Genomic DNA, 18,252 nt, shown 5'->3' on the forward strand with positions numbered 1-18,252 from the left:
CAGGATCCAGCTGTATTAAAAAAAACTGAAAACACATCTTTTCATTCGAAGCCTACCGCCGCACCCCACTGGTCTCGTGCCGATACACTCATGAGTAGCCGTGAGCGTAATAAATTAATTTAACATAACATAACATAACATTGTCCTTTTCCTAAAGCCAGGCCACCTATTGGAAGACCTATCTGCATATCGCCCCATCTCCTTAATTAATTTTGAGCCCGAATTATTGGGCAAGGTTCTAGCCGATCGCCTGCGGACCTGTATGCAAGATCTGATCCACTTGGATCAATCTGGTTTCATTCCACACCGGGCCACTCGCCACAATATCGTCGGGTCCATAATGCCATGGCCCTGGCATCGGAGCTGGGACGTCCCACAGCCATACTTCTTGCAGATATTGATAAGGCATTGACTCTCAGTTGGGAGTACCTCTTCCAACTCCTGGAAGCAGTTAATTTTGGCATGCGTTTCCTGGTATACATTCGTCTACTGTATACAGAACCAAATGCCTCAGTGCGCATTGCTGGTCATCGATCAGCCCCCTTTCCCATTTGTCGCGGCACAAGGTAGGGCTGCCCCTTGTCCCCAATTTTATTTGCCCTAGCGGTGGAACCTCTGGTGGTGTGGGTAAGCCGGGATCGAGTACTCCGGGGATTTAAGTGGCCACATTGCGTTATATATACGGACAATGTCCTTTTCTTTATGACAGACTCATGGATCCCAGGCCACGTATCCTACAGATCCTCCGAGTCTTCGGTCAGACCACCGGGCTCCATACCAACCCCTCTAAGTCTGTATTGTTTCCAGTATGTGGTAATGAGGGTAGAGGTACATGGGCGGCCCAGTTGACACACGCGACGGAGGGATTTCAATAACTGGGTATCTTTATGTCTCCTTGTCCAAAGATCTCATGGGCACGTAACATTAATCCACTTCTCGCTGGCCTCCAAGATGATACAAAAATATGGTCATCTTTTCCCCTCTCGCTATAAGGGCGTTCAGAGATTTTTAAGATGGTCTCCCTCCCCAGAGGGTTTATCGACTGCAGAACTTCCCATACCACATACCGCAATCATGGTTCACGCAAATAAATGCCATACATAATGAATTCCTGTGGGGTGGGGTGGAGGTCTGTGTGGCACTGTAGACCTGTGCACAATTAACATATTGCTGCAGCATCGCAGCGGCGGATGTGTACTCTTATTATGCTGCCTCCCATGTATTGGTCATAAATGAATGGTGGTAAAATACACCAATGGACCCAGCGTTCGCACTGGAACATGCAGGGATGGAGGGTGTCCCTCTCCTTCAGTTACTGCACAGTACACAGAGCCTTGATTTCCTGCCCCATGCTAGCAGAACAATCGTTCAGCTCTGGTGGTATGCTGTTAGGCAAATGGGGTCGTGTGGGCGCTTGAACCAGGCAACTCCCTTACGGCATGGCACCCACCTGCTCGTCCAGGTGGTGGCTTTAACGGGATTCCGCAAATGGGACCTGGTGGGACTATCCACACTTGGGCATGTTATGAGGGGCACTATCTTAAAGTCCTTCCTACAGCTATAGGAAGAATTCCAATTACATAAAACACAATTCTATAAATACCTTCAGTTGTGTCATGCTTTCACCCCCAGGATTCTCACCCTAGACAGTCTTCCAGAGTTTCACCCTCTTGAGGGCCACCTCTTCATGAGTAATCTAGGGGCCCATAAAATCCGACAGATTTATCAGACGTTGACAGCTCACTCCAGTACGACATTACACAAAATTAGAGGGTCATGGCATGGCGATATACCAGACTTAACCGATGATGACTGGGCCGGGGCTATAGCTAGTACCCGGGGCGCGGCAGGGTCCTCTCGATACCGTCTCATCCACTTCAAATATATTCATTGAGTATATTATACACAACTCTGTCTCTGTGAAAAAGATGAGGGAACATTTATGCACACAGTCTGGAATTGTAACGATATACAGCCCTTTTGGCGTAAAGTCTCGGCTTGTCTGGGTGAGGTGTTATCCTGGGATCTCCCATACGACCCTACATTATTCTTGCTCCACAGCACAGATGGCGTAGGGGGAATCAATATAAACAACATCTGCTCTTCCTGGCTTCAATATTGCTAAGCACGACATCGCTCAGTTGTGGAAAGTGACCCCCCGCTCGACGCTAGGGAAATAGCGAAAAGAATTGGACAGATGCATGGGTGCAGAGAATGCGGTTTTGCAAGCATAAGGCTGTCCCCAGAAACACAGAAAAATATGGTCTTAATGGGCTACATATCAGGGTATCGGTCTCCCCCCTTCCCTTTCAGACCCCTTGATGCGTGTACCCCTCCATACGTCCTTGGCCACAACACGTAGCACACTGTATTTTAATTGTTACCTACACAGGTACTTAAACATACCCTTGAAATGCATGGGGAATTGAACTGTCTACACAAAGTTTTGTTGTTTTATATGCAAATTGTAGTGAATACTGTTTACAAGCCTGGTACTTTTGCATTATCTTGTCTTCAACATGTATATGTTGGGCTGCAGCCCAGATGGTACCATAAAAAGTCAATTAAATATGTTTTTAAAAAAAAGTGACTGAGAGGTAGCATATAACGGATCAGCGACGTCAGTGCGCCAAGTTGGCACCTCTATAGGTACCGTGCACTTCACTAAGATGAACAACGTTACCTACTGGTGGTTAGGGGTACCGCTCAAAAATCTTCCGGATACATTCAAAAAGCTGGGGAATATTCTATGGTAAGGAATCTGTGGTTAGAAGTTTCTATCAGATCATAGATATCAGTGTAGCTTATTCCATATAAACGTCTTTACATGCTGATCAATTCGGAATCAACTTAAGTCAGATCCTCACCCTTCGGATAGATAGATGGAGTGCAGACGACTGCGAACTGAAGCCAAGTAGTCTGGTTTTAGTGTCTTCCCAAAGGAACGGTTAACAAGGGAGATGAGCTTATCCTGGTCCACGTCATCAAGCGATTCATGCCTACATACACGCTCAGCGTTCTTAAACAAGGTGCCAGACCCTACAAGAGAGTAGGAGCAGCATTTAATGATAATGGAACATAATTCAGATGTCTTCCAAGAATTAAAGAGTCATGTCTTTATGCATTACACTACATTATTCACACCAATGTTATGTTTGTTGTGCTGTCTTCAGTTCATACCTGGTTGGTATCTTCTCACACAAAAGCATCTCTTCCTAGAGAAGTGCACCACACTCTTACCCAAGGAAGTATATTGGTCTCTACACTGCTTCATCAAGAACTAATTTAAGATCTCCAAAATGAGATGTCTTCTTAGCTAATCTGACCGATGACATACCCATTTGCATTGCTTCCCTCTTTTACCTAGTCACATCTACTTGCTATAAATTAATTTTAATATGCAAATCCTTTACATATCAATTGCAGTAACACAATGTTGTTTTAAAAATATTACATCATTTAAAGTGGCTCTAAACACACATTTGAGGGTTAAGCATTGCTCTGTGCAAAGATTCGAGCTGAATTTTGTAGCGTTTCCTGAGCATTGTTTACACCACTCACAACTTTTTAACATTAGCACTTGCTTTACAATTTCCCCAATCAATCCCCTTTACACCACCTGCAGATGGCTTTGGTGTGCCTCTATTAATCTTTCAGTAAACGTTTGTGGCTATCATCATATAAATCCTTTACTACTATTCACGTGCATCAACTTCCTGCTAGTTTACCTTACCTCTGTTGCTGAAGAGTTCAGTGAGGAGTGTCTTTGCAGAGGTCATGACGGCAGAGGATCCCGGTGACAGTCGGTTTAATAGATCCACAATGACAGTGACCTGCTGCCGCTGCCGGTGTCCAATCCAAGAGGCAGTCCTCATGAGGTCTAAATCCGCTGGCAGGTTCACTAGCCCAATTAACTGTGAGAAGAGATGAAGGCTCATGTTACTAATTAGGTCAACAGTCTGCCAGTAAACCTCCCACCTTGCATCCCCAGTGGACGATAAGGAAGATCTGTCTACCAATTACTTTTACTGAAGATATATTTCTGCTTTGGTATTAATCAAGTATTGGAACATCAGCTCTATCTGCTAAATCTTAGGTTGACCATCTAAGAATGGTTTGCTTAGGTAGGACAATAAGCAACAAGGTGATGGATAGAAAGCTTGAGTTAATCTCGCTGCTATTAACAAATGCCTGGGCCGCCCGCATTCCAGTCCATTATTTTTTTTGTCTACCATGCAAATTTGGACAGAGTACCACAATATGCAAACTAATGCTTGTCTTCCAATCTGGCGAGCCCTTGCCTGGAGGTTCGGCATGGACTGTTGCCATGAGGAGCAGGATCAGTACAGATTTGCAAAGCCGGGCCTTTGTGCACAGTGGGTGAAAAATGATGGGTTATAATGCTACGCAGAGCAACTGCCATCGGTCTACACTCAAGGCCTTCTTGCGAGTGCGGAGTCCAGACCACCACCACCCAAACGCCCTAGTACAATTGTGGCAGTGGGGCCGCCACCTCCGCCGGGAAAAAGGATCCCACTGCGGCGGCAGTCTTCAAAGGGGCAGAATATGAGGGCGGTGCTGAAGTCGGCACTGCAGAGCATTTTACGACTTGCATATCCACTGCCCTTTACGAGCTGATCATGTTAGTGTATTCTGTTAATAACCAAAATCCTAAAATATTTCTCACTGATGTTCTATGACATATTTTTCCCTTTTTTTTGTTCTAATCCTAGATAGCCCCTTTAACTACATCAACTGTTGATTGTACAATGTTTTTTACTCAGAGCGCTAAATTGCACCAACGATACTAATGTATTACCTTCTTTATGTTCTGTATAATTGCTGACGACAACACTGTACAGCGTTCTGATACCCCCTTGTGTCTTGATTGTGCTCTTTAAAACTTTTCAAAAATAAATAAATAAATAAATAAATGGTGGGGACCCTGCCACTGAAAGGGTGGAAAACATGCAGATTAGGGGACCCTAACAGGGCCCCCAGCCAGAACTGGTCTTGGGGTTGCATGCATGAGGGCACGTGTTATGTTCCCCTGGAATCGCACCATTGTTACTGCATGGTATGGCATGTATGACATGATCCAGAAGTTTGGAGTGGTGCACTACTCAGCAGCAAAACTTGTTTCTCAGTACGTCATATAGTCTTGTTTTTTTTGTCTTGGTAGGTCCTTTTTTTTCACAAGTATCCAAACAATTTAAGTTAACAGCCAACACTTTTCAATATACAGCATAATATGAGGTACGGTCTTGTGGGCGAAGGAGCCGAGTTCCCCCTGGTCTTTCCTGTGAGTACAGTGTGGGCTTGGCCCGTTAAACGGAGTTGTGGCACATTGGAGTTGCAGGCACACAAATTAATGTGACTGTGTAGGCCTCCTTGATAAGGGCCAATAAGCGCTGATTCTGAAAAGCTAGCAGCAGCCGTCGGCTTAGTTCAAATGAATGTTAATTGTTTGGATAATCGTGAAAATAAAGGATCTACCAAGACAAAACAAACAAGACTATATGACTTATTGAGAAACACGTTTTGCTTCTGAGTAGTGCACCACTCCAACCTTCTGGTTCATTCTCTCTCTGCCTAGCAGCTGGCACCAAACGACGGCAGGTGCTAGAGTTTTTTTGTGCACACCCGTCCGACCATAGCAGCAACATAACCACGTACGGAACACATCAGGGGAGTGCGGTTACCATGTCCGCCGTCGTCCGCAACTGTTCTTAGCATGCATGACATGATGCATGCCACACCATGCAGGAACGAGCGATATGCTTGTTAGACTTTCCTATGAACCAAACATACCACCGCAGTGAGACTGCTGCAGCACCACCCGCACGCCGTGGATTAAAGTCATATCGCGGCAGGTGGATGCACCACTGGTTGGCGATCCTGGAACCGCGGCGGTGGCAGTCCCAGCCGAAGACCCACAAACTTGGAATAAGGTCCTTAGAGTGCGCTTCCTCCTGTCACCTTTTGTGTGTTTGTTGTAATGCCCTTAGTGGTTAACAGTATGTCCATATGTAGGTCTCTTGCTGTACCAGAGGATCCAAGTTATACCACACTGTCTAGGTCTAATAAAGATGAAACTGGTCTGTGTTTGCTTATGTTTCCTTTTGGATGAGGCCTCACCTAGCAGTTTTGCATGGGCTATTTCCTTGATGAGCAGGGTCAGTACTGATTTGCATAAGGAGGGCCTCTGTCGAGACTGGCATACTGGGTGAAGAAAGGTGGACTGTAATGCTACCTACAGCGATTGCCAGTGGTTTAGACTATGTGCAAACATTCCCACAATCATCTTTTGAGTGTTTGCTTAGGTGTGCCAAATTAATCTTGGCTTTGGGGGCTCTGCTGTCTACCCTTGATAGATAATGCAACTGCACTGGTACACAAAGTAAGGCTGTGCATTGTGCCATAATTATAGTTGTCAATAAATCACTAAGACGAACCTACCTTTTCACTGAGATCCTTCAGTCCTCCTGATGTGTTGAGAAAGATGATTTTTAAAGGCTGCAAGATTCTTGAGATAGATGCTGTGACTTCCAGAGAGTCGAGCAGAACAGACTTCCCACTAGATGTCTCTCCTACCGGGCAGAGGATGGGAATATTGCCTGACTCCAAGCACCAGCGGAGCAAGTCTGTTTCCACAGAAGTTACACTTCCCAGGCTGTGAATGCAGAGATGAAAGAAATAAAGGCTGAAGTAGGATTTTTTTTTTGAAGGCAGAGTATTTCAATGTAATTTACAACATGCAAATTGTTACATAATTTGTGGATTTTGCATGTACAAACACACTTAACTGAGAACCATGTCTCATTTGCGATGCAGAACTCGGCGCTCCGAGCCTCCTTTAAGGAATCTGAAGAATCAAATGATTTTTAAAAAGCATATAATTCAGTGGTTTGCAACTTTGCACCCAATACGTTATGTCATTTCTGAATTCTGCTACAGTGTGACATATTCTGCAGCAGGTTGACAGCCCCATCTGTCTCACTTTATTAAAAAGCACATCAATATGTGGACACACGTGCCTCAACTTCTGAAATGGCTACTCTTGCAGCCTTTGGGCAACATTTTATCATCATTTAATTTGCTTGGGCCAATGCTCGAAAGGACCAGTATAGCAGATGGTGCCTTGCAGTAATTTTGTGTCTTGGCCGGGCGTGGGATTTCCGTGAGAAGCAGGAGTGTCACCGCAAGTCAGTGAACACCCACAAACATGTAGGATTGTAGGTTTTCACATAAGCTTTGATACCCACCATGGAAAATTGCTCTATTACATAGAAGGAGTAAGTGCCCATCCATTATGGAAAAGGAGAGTACGCTTCCTTGTTTCATGCAGGAGACCAGCATTATTTAAAATTATGGCACTACCCAGATTACTCTATTTAGTACAGAATATGCAGTTTCCAAACCCAGAAGGATATTTTAACTCAATAGAGAGTGTGGTCCAAACTCTTCTATGGGTCTGGGGTTTCCTCCCCGGATCATGTACACTACATTGACTCGGTGCTGGTTTGCTGGTGATGTGGGGTGGGGGGGTGAGTGGATTGCTCTACCCGACATCCAAATGTACTATAGAGCGGCACAATTGGAAACTATAAACCAATGGGTACATCAACCTATATCAGAACCAGCCAATCGGATGGCTAGACTGGTTCTCCAACCAAGGGAATACCTCAGAGCATTATATTCGGATCCCCAAAGCCTCTTCCTGGAAGGTCCCACAGTTTTAACAGTCATTATATAGCACTCGACCCTCTCTAAGTTAGGGTGGAAGAACAAAATCACCAAATCAGCATCCTTATGGGAGTCTGAGCAGCTTTGCGCAATGGGGGAAAGAGATGGTAGGGCGGGATGGAACGCTGAGGAGTGAGCATTGGTGGCCTACAACCTTGGGCTGTGGTCCCACCCCTAAATCTGGGTGTTTGAGTGGACTCTGCTCACAGCTTTCAGGCCCAAACTAAGAAAGTGGCAGGGACCTATATTGGTATTCTGCGGGGGCTCAAACCATTGTTAGGTTACTTTGATCTGTCCACTTGACAGGTTATCATCCAGGCTGCCATTTTGTCGAGACTGGATTATGCCAGCTCGCTCTACCTGGGGATCAACAAGTCAGAGATCTTGAGATTACAGAGGGTTCTGAATGCGGCGGCCAGAACTCTTCTTGGCCTCCCGAGAACTTGCTCTACCTCTGCTGCCATTCGCCGATTTCATTGGTTGCCGGTGGCCAGACGTGTGGAGTTTAAGTCCCTTTGCATCGCTTTTAAAATCTTGAACTCTTCTTCCCCTGGCATCCTGGCCACCCTGCTCTCGGCCTATATTCCCTCCCGCCAACTTCGTTCTACGGGCCAACATTTGGCGGTTGTTCCTAGGGTAAGGAGAGTACGGGATGGAGGGGGGCGCTTTCCACACATTGGCAGACAAACTTTGAAATTCTCTCCCACTGTCTATTTGTAGCTTAAATAACTACTTGGCATTACGTAAGGCTACTAAGTCTCATCTCTTCCCTTCACTGTAGGTCCCTTTTGCCTTCGCCTTTTCTGGTGGTCCTGCCATCTGACTGTTATTAGCGTCGGGACGCCCCTTTGCTGGGGCAGCTGTGTGCTCTATAAGCTATGTAACATAGCATAACATAACATAACAAGTAGGAATTTGGATCTCTAAGGTGGGGGACCTCCACTCGGGGACAGACGTGGTGTCATTCACAAACATTTTTAGAACACAGAAGAGGGCCGGAGCTCCGAACTATTCTGCACCTTTTCCTCTTCAATGAATAAATGCATGTGAAAGATCGTCAACTGAGCATAAATTCTGAAGTCCCTGCTAAAAGGACACTGCTTGATTGTGAACGGTTTATGGGGTAAATATTTCCAGATTCCATCTAGCAACCCTTTTACAATTAATATTGGTTTTTGGGTAGTAGTGGCTCCGTACCGAGTTCCGCCTTTTGGTACGAACCTGGGCCCAAGAGTGTTCACCGAAGTCATTCTGTGGTGACTATCCATTTCTGAAGGAGAGCATAATTATCTATTCTGAACTGGGCGATTGGCTGCTCAGGTTTTATGGCTCCTTCAGAGGTGAACACTTCAAGTAAGGCACTCTTTGAACTGGACTGATGTTTTTATTGGTATCGTGTTAGACCCTTAACTGGACATAGCATTCCTGTTTCAGACAGACTTTTTTGCCTTGAAATAGATGCACTCAGATTTCGTTATAGCATCCATGTTACAGACACCACATACTTTACTGGATTGTGTACCCAAGCTGTGCAGATGTTCAAGTAATAAATGAGGTAGCACAGATGCATCTTTCGACTTTGTGAGGTCAAGATAATTATATACTAAGATAATTATTCCCAAATCTGCTAGCCTTCCATATTAGTCTGTAAAAAGAGACCACTTGCCAATATACATATATATATATGACTCAAACCAATACAAGATGCCAATGTTACGCCCCTTGTAGGGAAGGACTAAAGGCTCTCTAGAAGATGCTCTCTTTATTGAGTGGGAAAGAAAATCTGACTACTACTTTACTTCTATTCCTCTAATTTGCTTTAAAAACAATCACATTTCATAAGGAGGTAGTTTTTGATCAGCCTGTAGACGGTCTCCGGCAGCTTAACTCTGGTTAGGCAACCATTTGCAAATGGGGTCTGACTGTCACACTAAATGCAGTAAGAACTACTAAATGAATGTGGCTTCTAGTGACATTTGATTAGTTATACAGATTCGCTGTAACCTTAGCCTGCCGAATAAGTGAGTTACACAGTCTTTTGGTTGAGGAACCTTACACAGTGCCCTTGAGGCAAGGGGTTTGAAGGACTCACTTTATCTTATCTAAAGTTGTGAGTAATTTTCATACAAACATGAAGATATGGGTCAAAACTTAATTTCAAATCTCAATTCAGATGAAAAGCACATGATATAGCTCTTTCAATTACAACATATTTTTTCTATAGCAATGTGATCTCTTGCTCGAACTAAAACCAGGGAAGATGCTAAAAACCAAGTGAAGAAACTCCCATGGGACTAACTCTTTACCAAGCCCTTACATAATCCACTCTAGGATTCAATCTAAACCAAAAGACCTTTTATAATCCACCCTAGGATTCAATCTAAACCGAAAGCATAGGTTCTATTCAGACACCAACAGCAAAGCCGAATCTGGTGCTGTAGCCTGAATGTCTGAAATATCAATACAATACTGTAGCAAGCATTGTGAGGAAGATCTGCTTCCTGTTACTTTGAGAACAAATAAATGTTGCTTGCCAAGAAAGCAATAAAGCTTCTGATGTTGGTGATTCATATTACCTTGTGCTGATCATTTGAGACCCGCAATGGAATCAGGGCTGTGCTGCTTCTCTAGCTCTTCCCTCTCTTGACTCAGGCATAGCCTAGACCTAGAACTCTGGCTACTCTACCAAACCAGATGCTGACTTGCAGATCTAGTGGTACCAATGGGAGTACCATCAAATCCACAACAATACTGTGGGTCAGTGGTCATAGAAAAGTGGTCCAGAGAAAGCTGCAACCTGACCATTGAAGATAGTAGGTGGGGCTATATGGGGTTCAGTCTTTCAAGACGAGAAAATATTGATATATTATATTTTGGTTACTAAGCTTGAAGCTACAGCCATTATGACGTTTTGACTTCCTGTGTGTTTGCATTTATACACCAAATAAACCTGGTTCATCACATTTGTGTGTATGGTGGGAACGGGAATTGAAAATCTCTACCAACACATAATACATGGAAGTAGCTACTAACAAATACAACTCCCAAGTACTATCTTCAGAATAGGCTTTTTACACTTTATGGGCGGTTTTGTTTGCGGACAACTTTAAAAATCAACTACCAGTGATTTCCACAGCTTTACATATCTTAACCAGAGAGGAAACAAAAAGGAAAGGTTCATGAATCAAAGGGCAACGTACAAACTGGTTACAGAGAACACAAGCAAAACCGTTTCTTGCCCTGTTCTCCTTTGCTGTAAGGTCCCTCACAAAAATTTGACTCAGGTTTTAGAGTCTTTATTTCGATTTAAAAGAAAATCATAAAAGACAGATAATAACAGACATTAATTAATAATAAGTACATGTTCGTTAAGTTCATAAAATTGGTATTAAATGACATGAAAGACAATCCTGAGACAAGATTACTAAAATTAGAGAAAAAAAGAAAAACGGAAAAGCTTACAGATAAATTCCAAACAGTCTTTTGTAAGAGAAGCAGAAGTGGACAATCCAATTATATGATATTAAATGGGTCAAAGGAGGACATTTGCAAGATCAATAAGCTGAGCAAAGAAATGTTCAAACAAAAGTACATCACATCAATCACAATGATTAGGCTAATGTTTTGACCTGATTATCCAGGCCCACCCCAGATATTTTGCCAGGCTCACTGAAATGACCTCTGAAGTGTTAGTTTTTAATACACAAATGGCCTCGTCAGATTTTCTAAGAGGCAGGCGCTGGAACAGTGGTTTTAACCATTTGGCTCGCGGTGCCGAATATCTAGGGCAGGCAAACAAAAAGTGACCCACTGTTTCCTTGTGGCCGGGGCACCATCTACAGTGATCCGTGGTGCTTGTTGACCAACTTTTCGTAAATGTGTTCAGTGGCAATACTCCCACCCGGAACTGGTGGTAGAGTTTCCTGTCCAAAGATTTAGAGACTGTGTCCCAGTATTGTTCACGGGATGGGTCCAACTTAAAAGACAAGAACCTACCCGTGAGGTTGGTGGAGCTAGAAGCATTGACTCTAATCTGGCGGAGCGTAGCCCAGTACAGTTCTTTAAATGCTAGTTTGGATGGGAAGATACTAGTGGTGGGAGATGTCCAAAGCTGCTCTAGCCCCATGTCCGTCAAAGTGGTTTTTACCATTTTGAACCATAGAATTTTCCCCGAGCCCCTAATTGACCTGACTTCTGCTACCTCACTTGCAAATGAAGTGAGGTCAGGGGAAGTCCATAAGCGCCTCCAGAAAGCAACCAATCTGAATCTGGCCATCTCATTGATCGGGGGACATCCCATGTCCAAGCAGAGAGGAATAGAAGGGGACGACGGTGGCAAGCCCACCAAGTTTCGCAAAAATTTACATTGTATTTTAAACAGACCCGTAAGGTCCATATAGCCCCACAGATCTGCACCATATAAGATTGCTGGGTTGATTTTGGCATCATAGATCTTAAGCGCCGGGATAACCCGCTTGGTGATAGATCTTTTTTGTTCGCTTAGTAGGCAGCCGGTAAGTCGGGCAAGCTTGAGATGTTGTGCACCGACTTGGGCTTTCCATCTCAGGCGGCTGTCTAAAGTGACCCCCAGGTATATCATGTTCTCCACTTGATCCAGTTTAACGCCACCCATGCTAACTGTGCTCTGGACAGAGCGGTTCTTTGTTAGGACCATAAACTTGGTTTTCCCAACGTTCACCTTAAGATCACTGGTGACACAGAACTGCTCAAAGCGGTCCAACGCCCGCTGTAGACCGCAACGTGTTCGGGAGAGGAGTAGGGTGTCATCCGCAAAGATGAGCATTGGGAATCGTTGTCCTGCAAGCATTGGGGCGTCCGTCGGAGTATCCTTAAAAAATTTGACCACTTGGTCAATAAACAGTAAGAAAAGGGTTGGTGCCAGGACACACCCCTGACGGACACCTCGAGTTACTGGAAAGTGTTCCGTCACTTGACCCTGACCTCCCCATCTCACCCTCGCAAAATTGTCCTCATGCAGTTTGATTATTAGGACAAGTAACTCCTCAGGTATTCCCAAACTCCTCAAGACTCCCCACAGTATATCCCTCGGGACTAGATCGAACGCGGACTTCAGATCAATGAACGCTGCGTAGATGGTACCACCGCCAAGCTGAACCACCTTCCAGTAGATCAGACAAAATCTGAACACCTGGTCGATGGTGCTCGTTCCTGATCTGAAGCCCGCCTGCATTGGAGATAGTATGTCCTCTAGTTCGATCCAGCCTTGAACCCTACCCAGGACCATACGAGCAATGAGTTTTTGTATTGAGTCGATGAGACTGATCGGGCGGTAGTTACCTGGGTTAGACCTACTACCCTTTTTGTAGATGGGTAATATCTCCGCCCCCTTCCAGGATTTGGGTATGCTTGCACCAGCAGCTATGGAGTTGGCCACCTTAGTAATATAAGGCGTCCACAGAGCGGGATTAGCTTTAAACAGGTCGGCAGGTATAAGATCCATACCCGGCACTTTCCCTCGCGTGGTAAGGCTTAATGCCAGCTCAACCTCTTTTTCTGTAAAAATAATGTTCTCAGTTTGCATGGGTGGGTGGGGTACCATCACCAGAGAACTGGGAGGTTTGGGATTCTCGGCACAGAACTGAGTCGAATAAAATGTCACCCAATCAGAGGGGGGCACGTGGTTTGCGGGGATGCGTGCATCCGGGTCCTTCCCCCACTTGACTATTTCCCAAAATTTGATGGGGTTGTTGGATGTGGAAGCCTCCAATAAATCCGACCAATACTTGTCCTCCCACTCCCGTTTAGCTTCCCACTGCGTTTTCCTATAGATTAATCTAGCCGCTTTCACTGAACCCATAATCCGAGACTTAACTGCTTTAATGAGATGGGTATGAGCTTCCCTACATTTTTTATTATACCATTTCTGGGGGCGAATAGGTATTTTAGTGGTTCCCTGGTGACATGGTTGTGAGAGCAGGGATTTAAGATCATCAAAACAACGGTCGTGGAGATTTATGATGTTATTGGCCGTTTCGAGGTTATCCCCCAGCTGATCATATGTCAACATCTCATTATATGTGTTGTTAACCATAGTGTTGACCTTATCCCTTAGTGTTTCATCCTCCACAATTTTGGACCATTTTAACCTCTTCCTATCGTTGGTTAGGAAAGCGTCCCCAGTCTGTGAGATACCGAGATTCTCGGATCTCACAAGGCCTGGTATCCTTAGTTGCAGAGACAAGGGGTTGTGGTCACTTTCTGGGCGGGATAGTACTGCCATGTCCACCAGCAGGGGCCAGTCTCCTAGTTTTAACAGGATATAATCAATACGGCTTCTTCTTAACCCGTTATCAAATGTGAAATTTGCTTCCTGGTCTGATCTTGCACGGCCATTGCAGGCCCGAAAACCCCTATTTAGACAAAAAGCCATCCAATTCACCGCTGCCTCAGTTGCAATTACCGGTTTAGTGGGCAACAGATCGGGGATACCCCATACTGCATCCTCCGCGGAGCCCCAACTGTCCCCTGAGTCAAGTAATGGCTCAAAGGTACAGTTTAGGTCTCCTGCTAGAAGGGTGACATGATCGCTATCTAAGCCTGCCAAATTGAGGTCCAATACTTCCAACAGGGGAGGGGAGCGGCCTCCTGGCAATCCTCGGGCATATATGTTAATCAAGATCAGTTCCCGATGACCGGTCTTGGTCAACTTGATGATAAGGAGGTCCGGGTCTTGTACTGTGAGTTCTGAGGGATAGTATCCCAAGGATTGTTTCACCCAGATCAATAGGCCCCCTGAGGCTCGCCCTTTGACACTTCTAATTGCAGGTTTAAAGAAGTTTATGTAACCCTGCCTAAATGTTGGTTCAGTTGCCCAGGTTTCCTGGAGTAGGATAATATCATATTTATCCATAAACTCCAGCCAGTCGTCAGAGTGGATACGACCTTTAACCCCAGCAACATTCCAGGACACAAGGGTGAGTAATTCTGGGGTGGATACCACAGGGGGGACCACCAAATCTAAAACTGCAAGGGTGCCCTGTCCAATCTCACCATCCCACCCATTTTCAATGCACCCAGAGGTGTTCAGGTTTTCCCCAGTCCTCAAGGAGACTTCCACTTCCCTCAATGGTGATATGGAAATTCCTGTTAGTGCTGGGGCCCCCATACACTCTTCCACTATAGTTGCAAGCTGCAGAGACTCCTCGCTCGGACTAACTGCCAGAAAACCAAGATTTTCTGTGGGTTCAGTTACGCAAGACCAAATTTGAAGTCAATCAATGGCCTCAAGATCAGATAAAGGGCCAAAATGATTCATGAATCAAAGGGCAACGTACAAACGGGTTACAGAGAACACAAGCAAAACCGTTTCTTGCCCTGTTCTCCTTTGCTGTAAGGTCCCTCACAAAAATTTGACTCTATTTCACCTACTGGAAATGAAATTGGAATAAAAGAAAAAAATATTGAAGAACATCTTGACTGGATATGGACTCTATAATTGTCATTTTTGATTAAGTTCTGTTGTGTGGTGCACCTGTGCTTTTATTCTGGATTGCTAGGTTCTTAAGGGAACAAGCATTGTGATGGTGGGTGCTATTCAGTGTGCACACAGACCCCAGCTAGTATAGAGGGGAAAAGATTGATGAGGGACAACAGGTTAGGTGCTGATAGTCAGACGGTTCCACCGTCAGTTCTAATTGTTTATGTACAAACTGGTTACCCAGCCATTTATTATACCAATCCATTCAATTAACCAGAGAGCGCCAGTTCAAGTTGTCAGCTGGCATCAGGCATAATGGTGATGGTAATTCACCATCACCAACATCGTCTCTGTGCTCACTCTACTGGACTGTCCTCCAATTCTTGCATTCTTAGGGAAACACTGGCATTTTTATGTTTCGTTATTTCCCTCCCCACTACACACACTACTCCGGCATTCCACAGTCAAATGCACGTCATTTGGTCTGCTCCAAAGACAGTTTCAGCTTCAAGTGAGGTTTCACACCCTGGCTCAAGCAGGCCTTGGTGCGTTCTAGACCCTTGTGCGACCCATGAAGTAACATTTTACACTCAAGATAGCATTTTCGAGTTCTTGGTTCTCTACGGTACCTGGTATCAAGCGAGGGGCCCCTGGCTCCAAGCACTGAGCCCCCGTTGAAGAAGGGCACCGCTGTGGCAGAGTTCTGGTGGAGGGCGTCCACGAGGCCTTTACAGTTCTTTACCAGCTGGGCCTTGATTTCGTAGCAGGAGAAGTCGTCCGCCGAGGTCCGGGGGCTCGGCAGGCCCATTACCACTAAGGGCTTCATATCCATCCGCTGGAGAAAGGCGAGGGAAAAGGCCAAGCTGGACAAGGACCTTTTGCAAACGAAGACATTCTCGTCCACCTGGTATCGGGTATAAAAACAGTCAAGTGTTCATGAACCTCTGCTAATACTGTTCACTCAAAGCCTAGATTGTTAACACATTATGTATGAATCAATAACGAGATGATGAAGCGTTTTGTATTCTGGAAGCAAACACATTTCAGGAACTGCACATAAAAAAATAAGCACATTCACTATTTGACAGCTTAACAAAGTTTACACTTTGAGCATGAAAATAAAATAAAATGCCTACAGCTGCAAGTCTTAAAGGAAATATTGTCGAGGGGGTGCTCTTCAGTGGCATCAGGAGGTCGCCTTTGCCTTGCCCTCCTTGCTATTAAAAGCTTTGCTGCCTTCCTAAGCCGCGCTGGCACACAGCGCATGTGTTCCGAGACCTCCTGGCTGTGTTTTATCAGTGCTCTGATTCCGAGACGTCCTGGCCACCGATGCTGCGTCAACCATCAACCTGCAATGGCCTTCGGTGTCAGGAGCTCTTATCATCACATGAGCACCTCACACTCTGCCAAGGCAGCGCATTGGTCAACATCCCAATTCTGCTAGGAAAATGACACCGAGATCACTTTGTGCAAACATCACGGGACATGTACAGAGAACTTCTCCAGAACTCCTGTAGCTTTGCAACATAGTCAAAGCTGACCTTGCCAGTACCTGTGATGAGCTGGTGAATAAGTAACCTCCACCCGTCAGGGAGAAGATATATATATATATATACTTGTATTCAACACCTATCCACAAAGTGGTATTGCTGTTATTCTATCGGCTATTAGTGAATAAACAACTTTGAAAAAAATCACATTAATAGTGCAGTCCCCTCTAACATCTAACACTGCTTGAAGGCCCCTCCTTTTCTGCGCTTTCACCGCTTTCTTTCCATTTGGTAGAGATCCAACAGAACTTTAGGCTAGTCTTTTAAGTTTGATGATCTGAGGTGGATTATCTTATTTTTCAAGGTGGCAGCAAACAGCTGCTTCCTGCTACCCTTTTAAAATCACAGTGCTTCATCCCTGCATCCACTAAGGTCCAGGATAGAGGAAGCCACCTGCTTCTTTCCACACGTGAAGCTCCTAAAGAAGTGGCTGGGTACGTGTGTGCATATATACACACACACCCTTATAGAATTTAAATTGACTAAGATACATCTATATATATATTTATCAACACATTTTATATTCTAATTCGAAAGAAAATTTACAATATTAAAAAAAGTCAATGTAAAAATAAAACACCTTGTAAAAGCAATCATAAAATAGCTCAGGTGTGCACAATCACTTTAAAAATGACACACCAAGTTACTGCCCTTCCCCCGCGTTAAATTGTACACATACTTCCTAGAGAACTTCAGCAGTTCCTGAGATCTCCCTCTGCTGAGTAGTGGATGTCAAAGGAAAGACTCAACCACGAGCACAAAGATGTTTTCGGGAACACTTTCAAATATATTTGTGTAAAAGCAAGGATGAGAGGGAAGAACTGTGTACGTACCTCCACAAATGATCTATTCAAATCCATATTCGCTAGTGTCAGCCTTTTGTGTGGTCGCTTAGTTATTCATATCAATTATAATACCCAACAATACAGGACCACATCTGATGCTGAAAGGTATACCATGCAGTGAAGAAGTTGCCTAGCAGACTTATCCAGACTGCCCTGCTTGTAACAACATGGGGCAGTTAAGATGTGAGGAGATCAGAGACTAAGAAGTATGTAGAAACTATTGTAAAAAAAAAAATTAAACACCAGCCTTACCGTCATTTCTTGTTTAAATTCAAACCAACAAACAAAAAATCCAGTTCTGTTATTGTCTTGCATGAAAAACTTATTGTGGTCGTCATCCCATTAGGCCTTCACTGACTGATCCTCAATAGGAAAAAAGATCACAATTAAGGGCCCTATTATGGTGACGGGCGGATCGCCACCGACAGGCTGTTGGTGGCGGTCCATCCGACAATCAGACTCACCGGTCCGACCTCCGCATTACGATGCAGTCGGGCAGACTGCTCTGGCCTTGGGAAAAGACTGAAACCTTTGGCAGGATCGGAGATCCTGTCGGGGCATCGGGGGGACAGATAATCCCAAAATTGTGGTGGTGCTGGAGCATGAGAAGGCTGCTGGAAAGTGAGTTTGACTGCCCGTATAAGAGCCCCTG

At 44.8% G+C, this 18,252-nt stretch overlaps 1 protein-coding gene across 1 annotated transcript in view; it reads right to left on the reverse strand.

Moving 5' to 3' along the window:
- The window catches only part of NAGS (N-acetylglutamate synthase), a 49,887-nt gene that overhangs the window by 12,050 nt on the left and 19,585 nt on the right, over positions 1-18,252 (reverse strand). The window contains exons 2-5 of the mRNA XM_078645232.1: positions 15,835-16,109; positions 6,460-6,673; positions 3,734-3,914; positions 2,868-3,039 (exon numbers count right to left, since the gene is read on the reverse strand). Coding sequence (XP_078501358.1) covers positions 2,868-3,039; positions 3,734-3,914; positions 6,460-6,673; positions 15,835-16,109 — 842 coding nt within the window. The remainder of the gene's footprint in view (positions 1-2,867; positions 3,040-3,733; positions 3,915-6,459; positions 6,674-15,834; positions 16,110-18,252) is intronic.

The sequence above is a fragment of the Lissotriton helveticus genome, chromosome 5_1, assembly GCF_964261635.1.
Source record: "Lissotriton helveticus chromosome 5_1, aLisHel1.1, whole genome shotgun sequence".
NCBI lineage: Eukaryota > Metazoa > Chordata > Amphibia > Caudata > Salamandridae > Lissotriton > Lissotriton helveticus.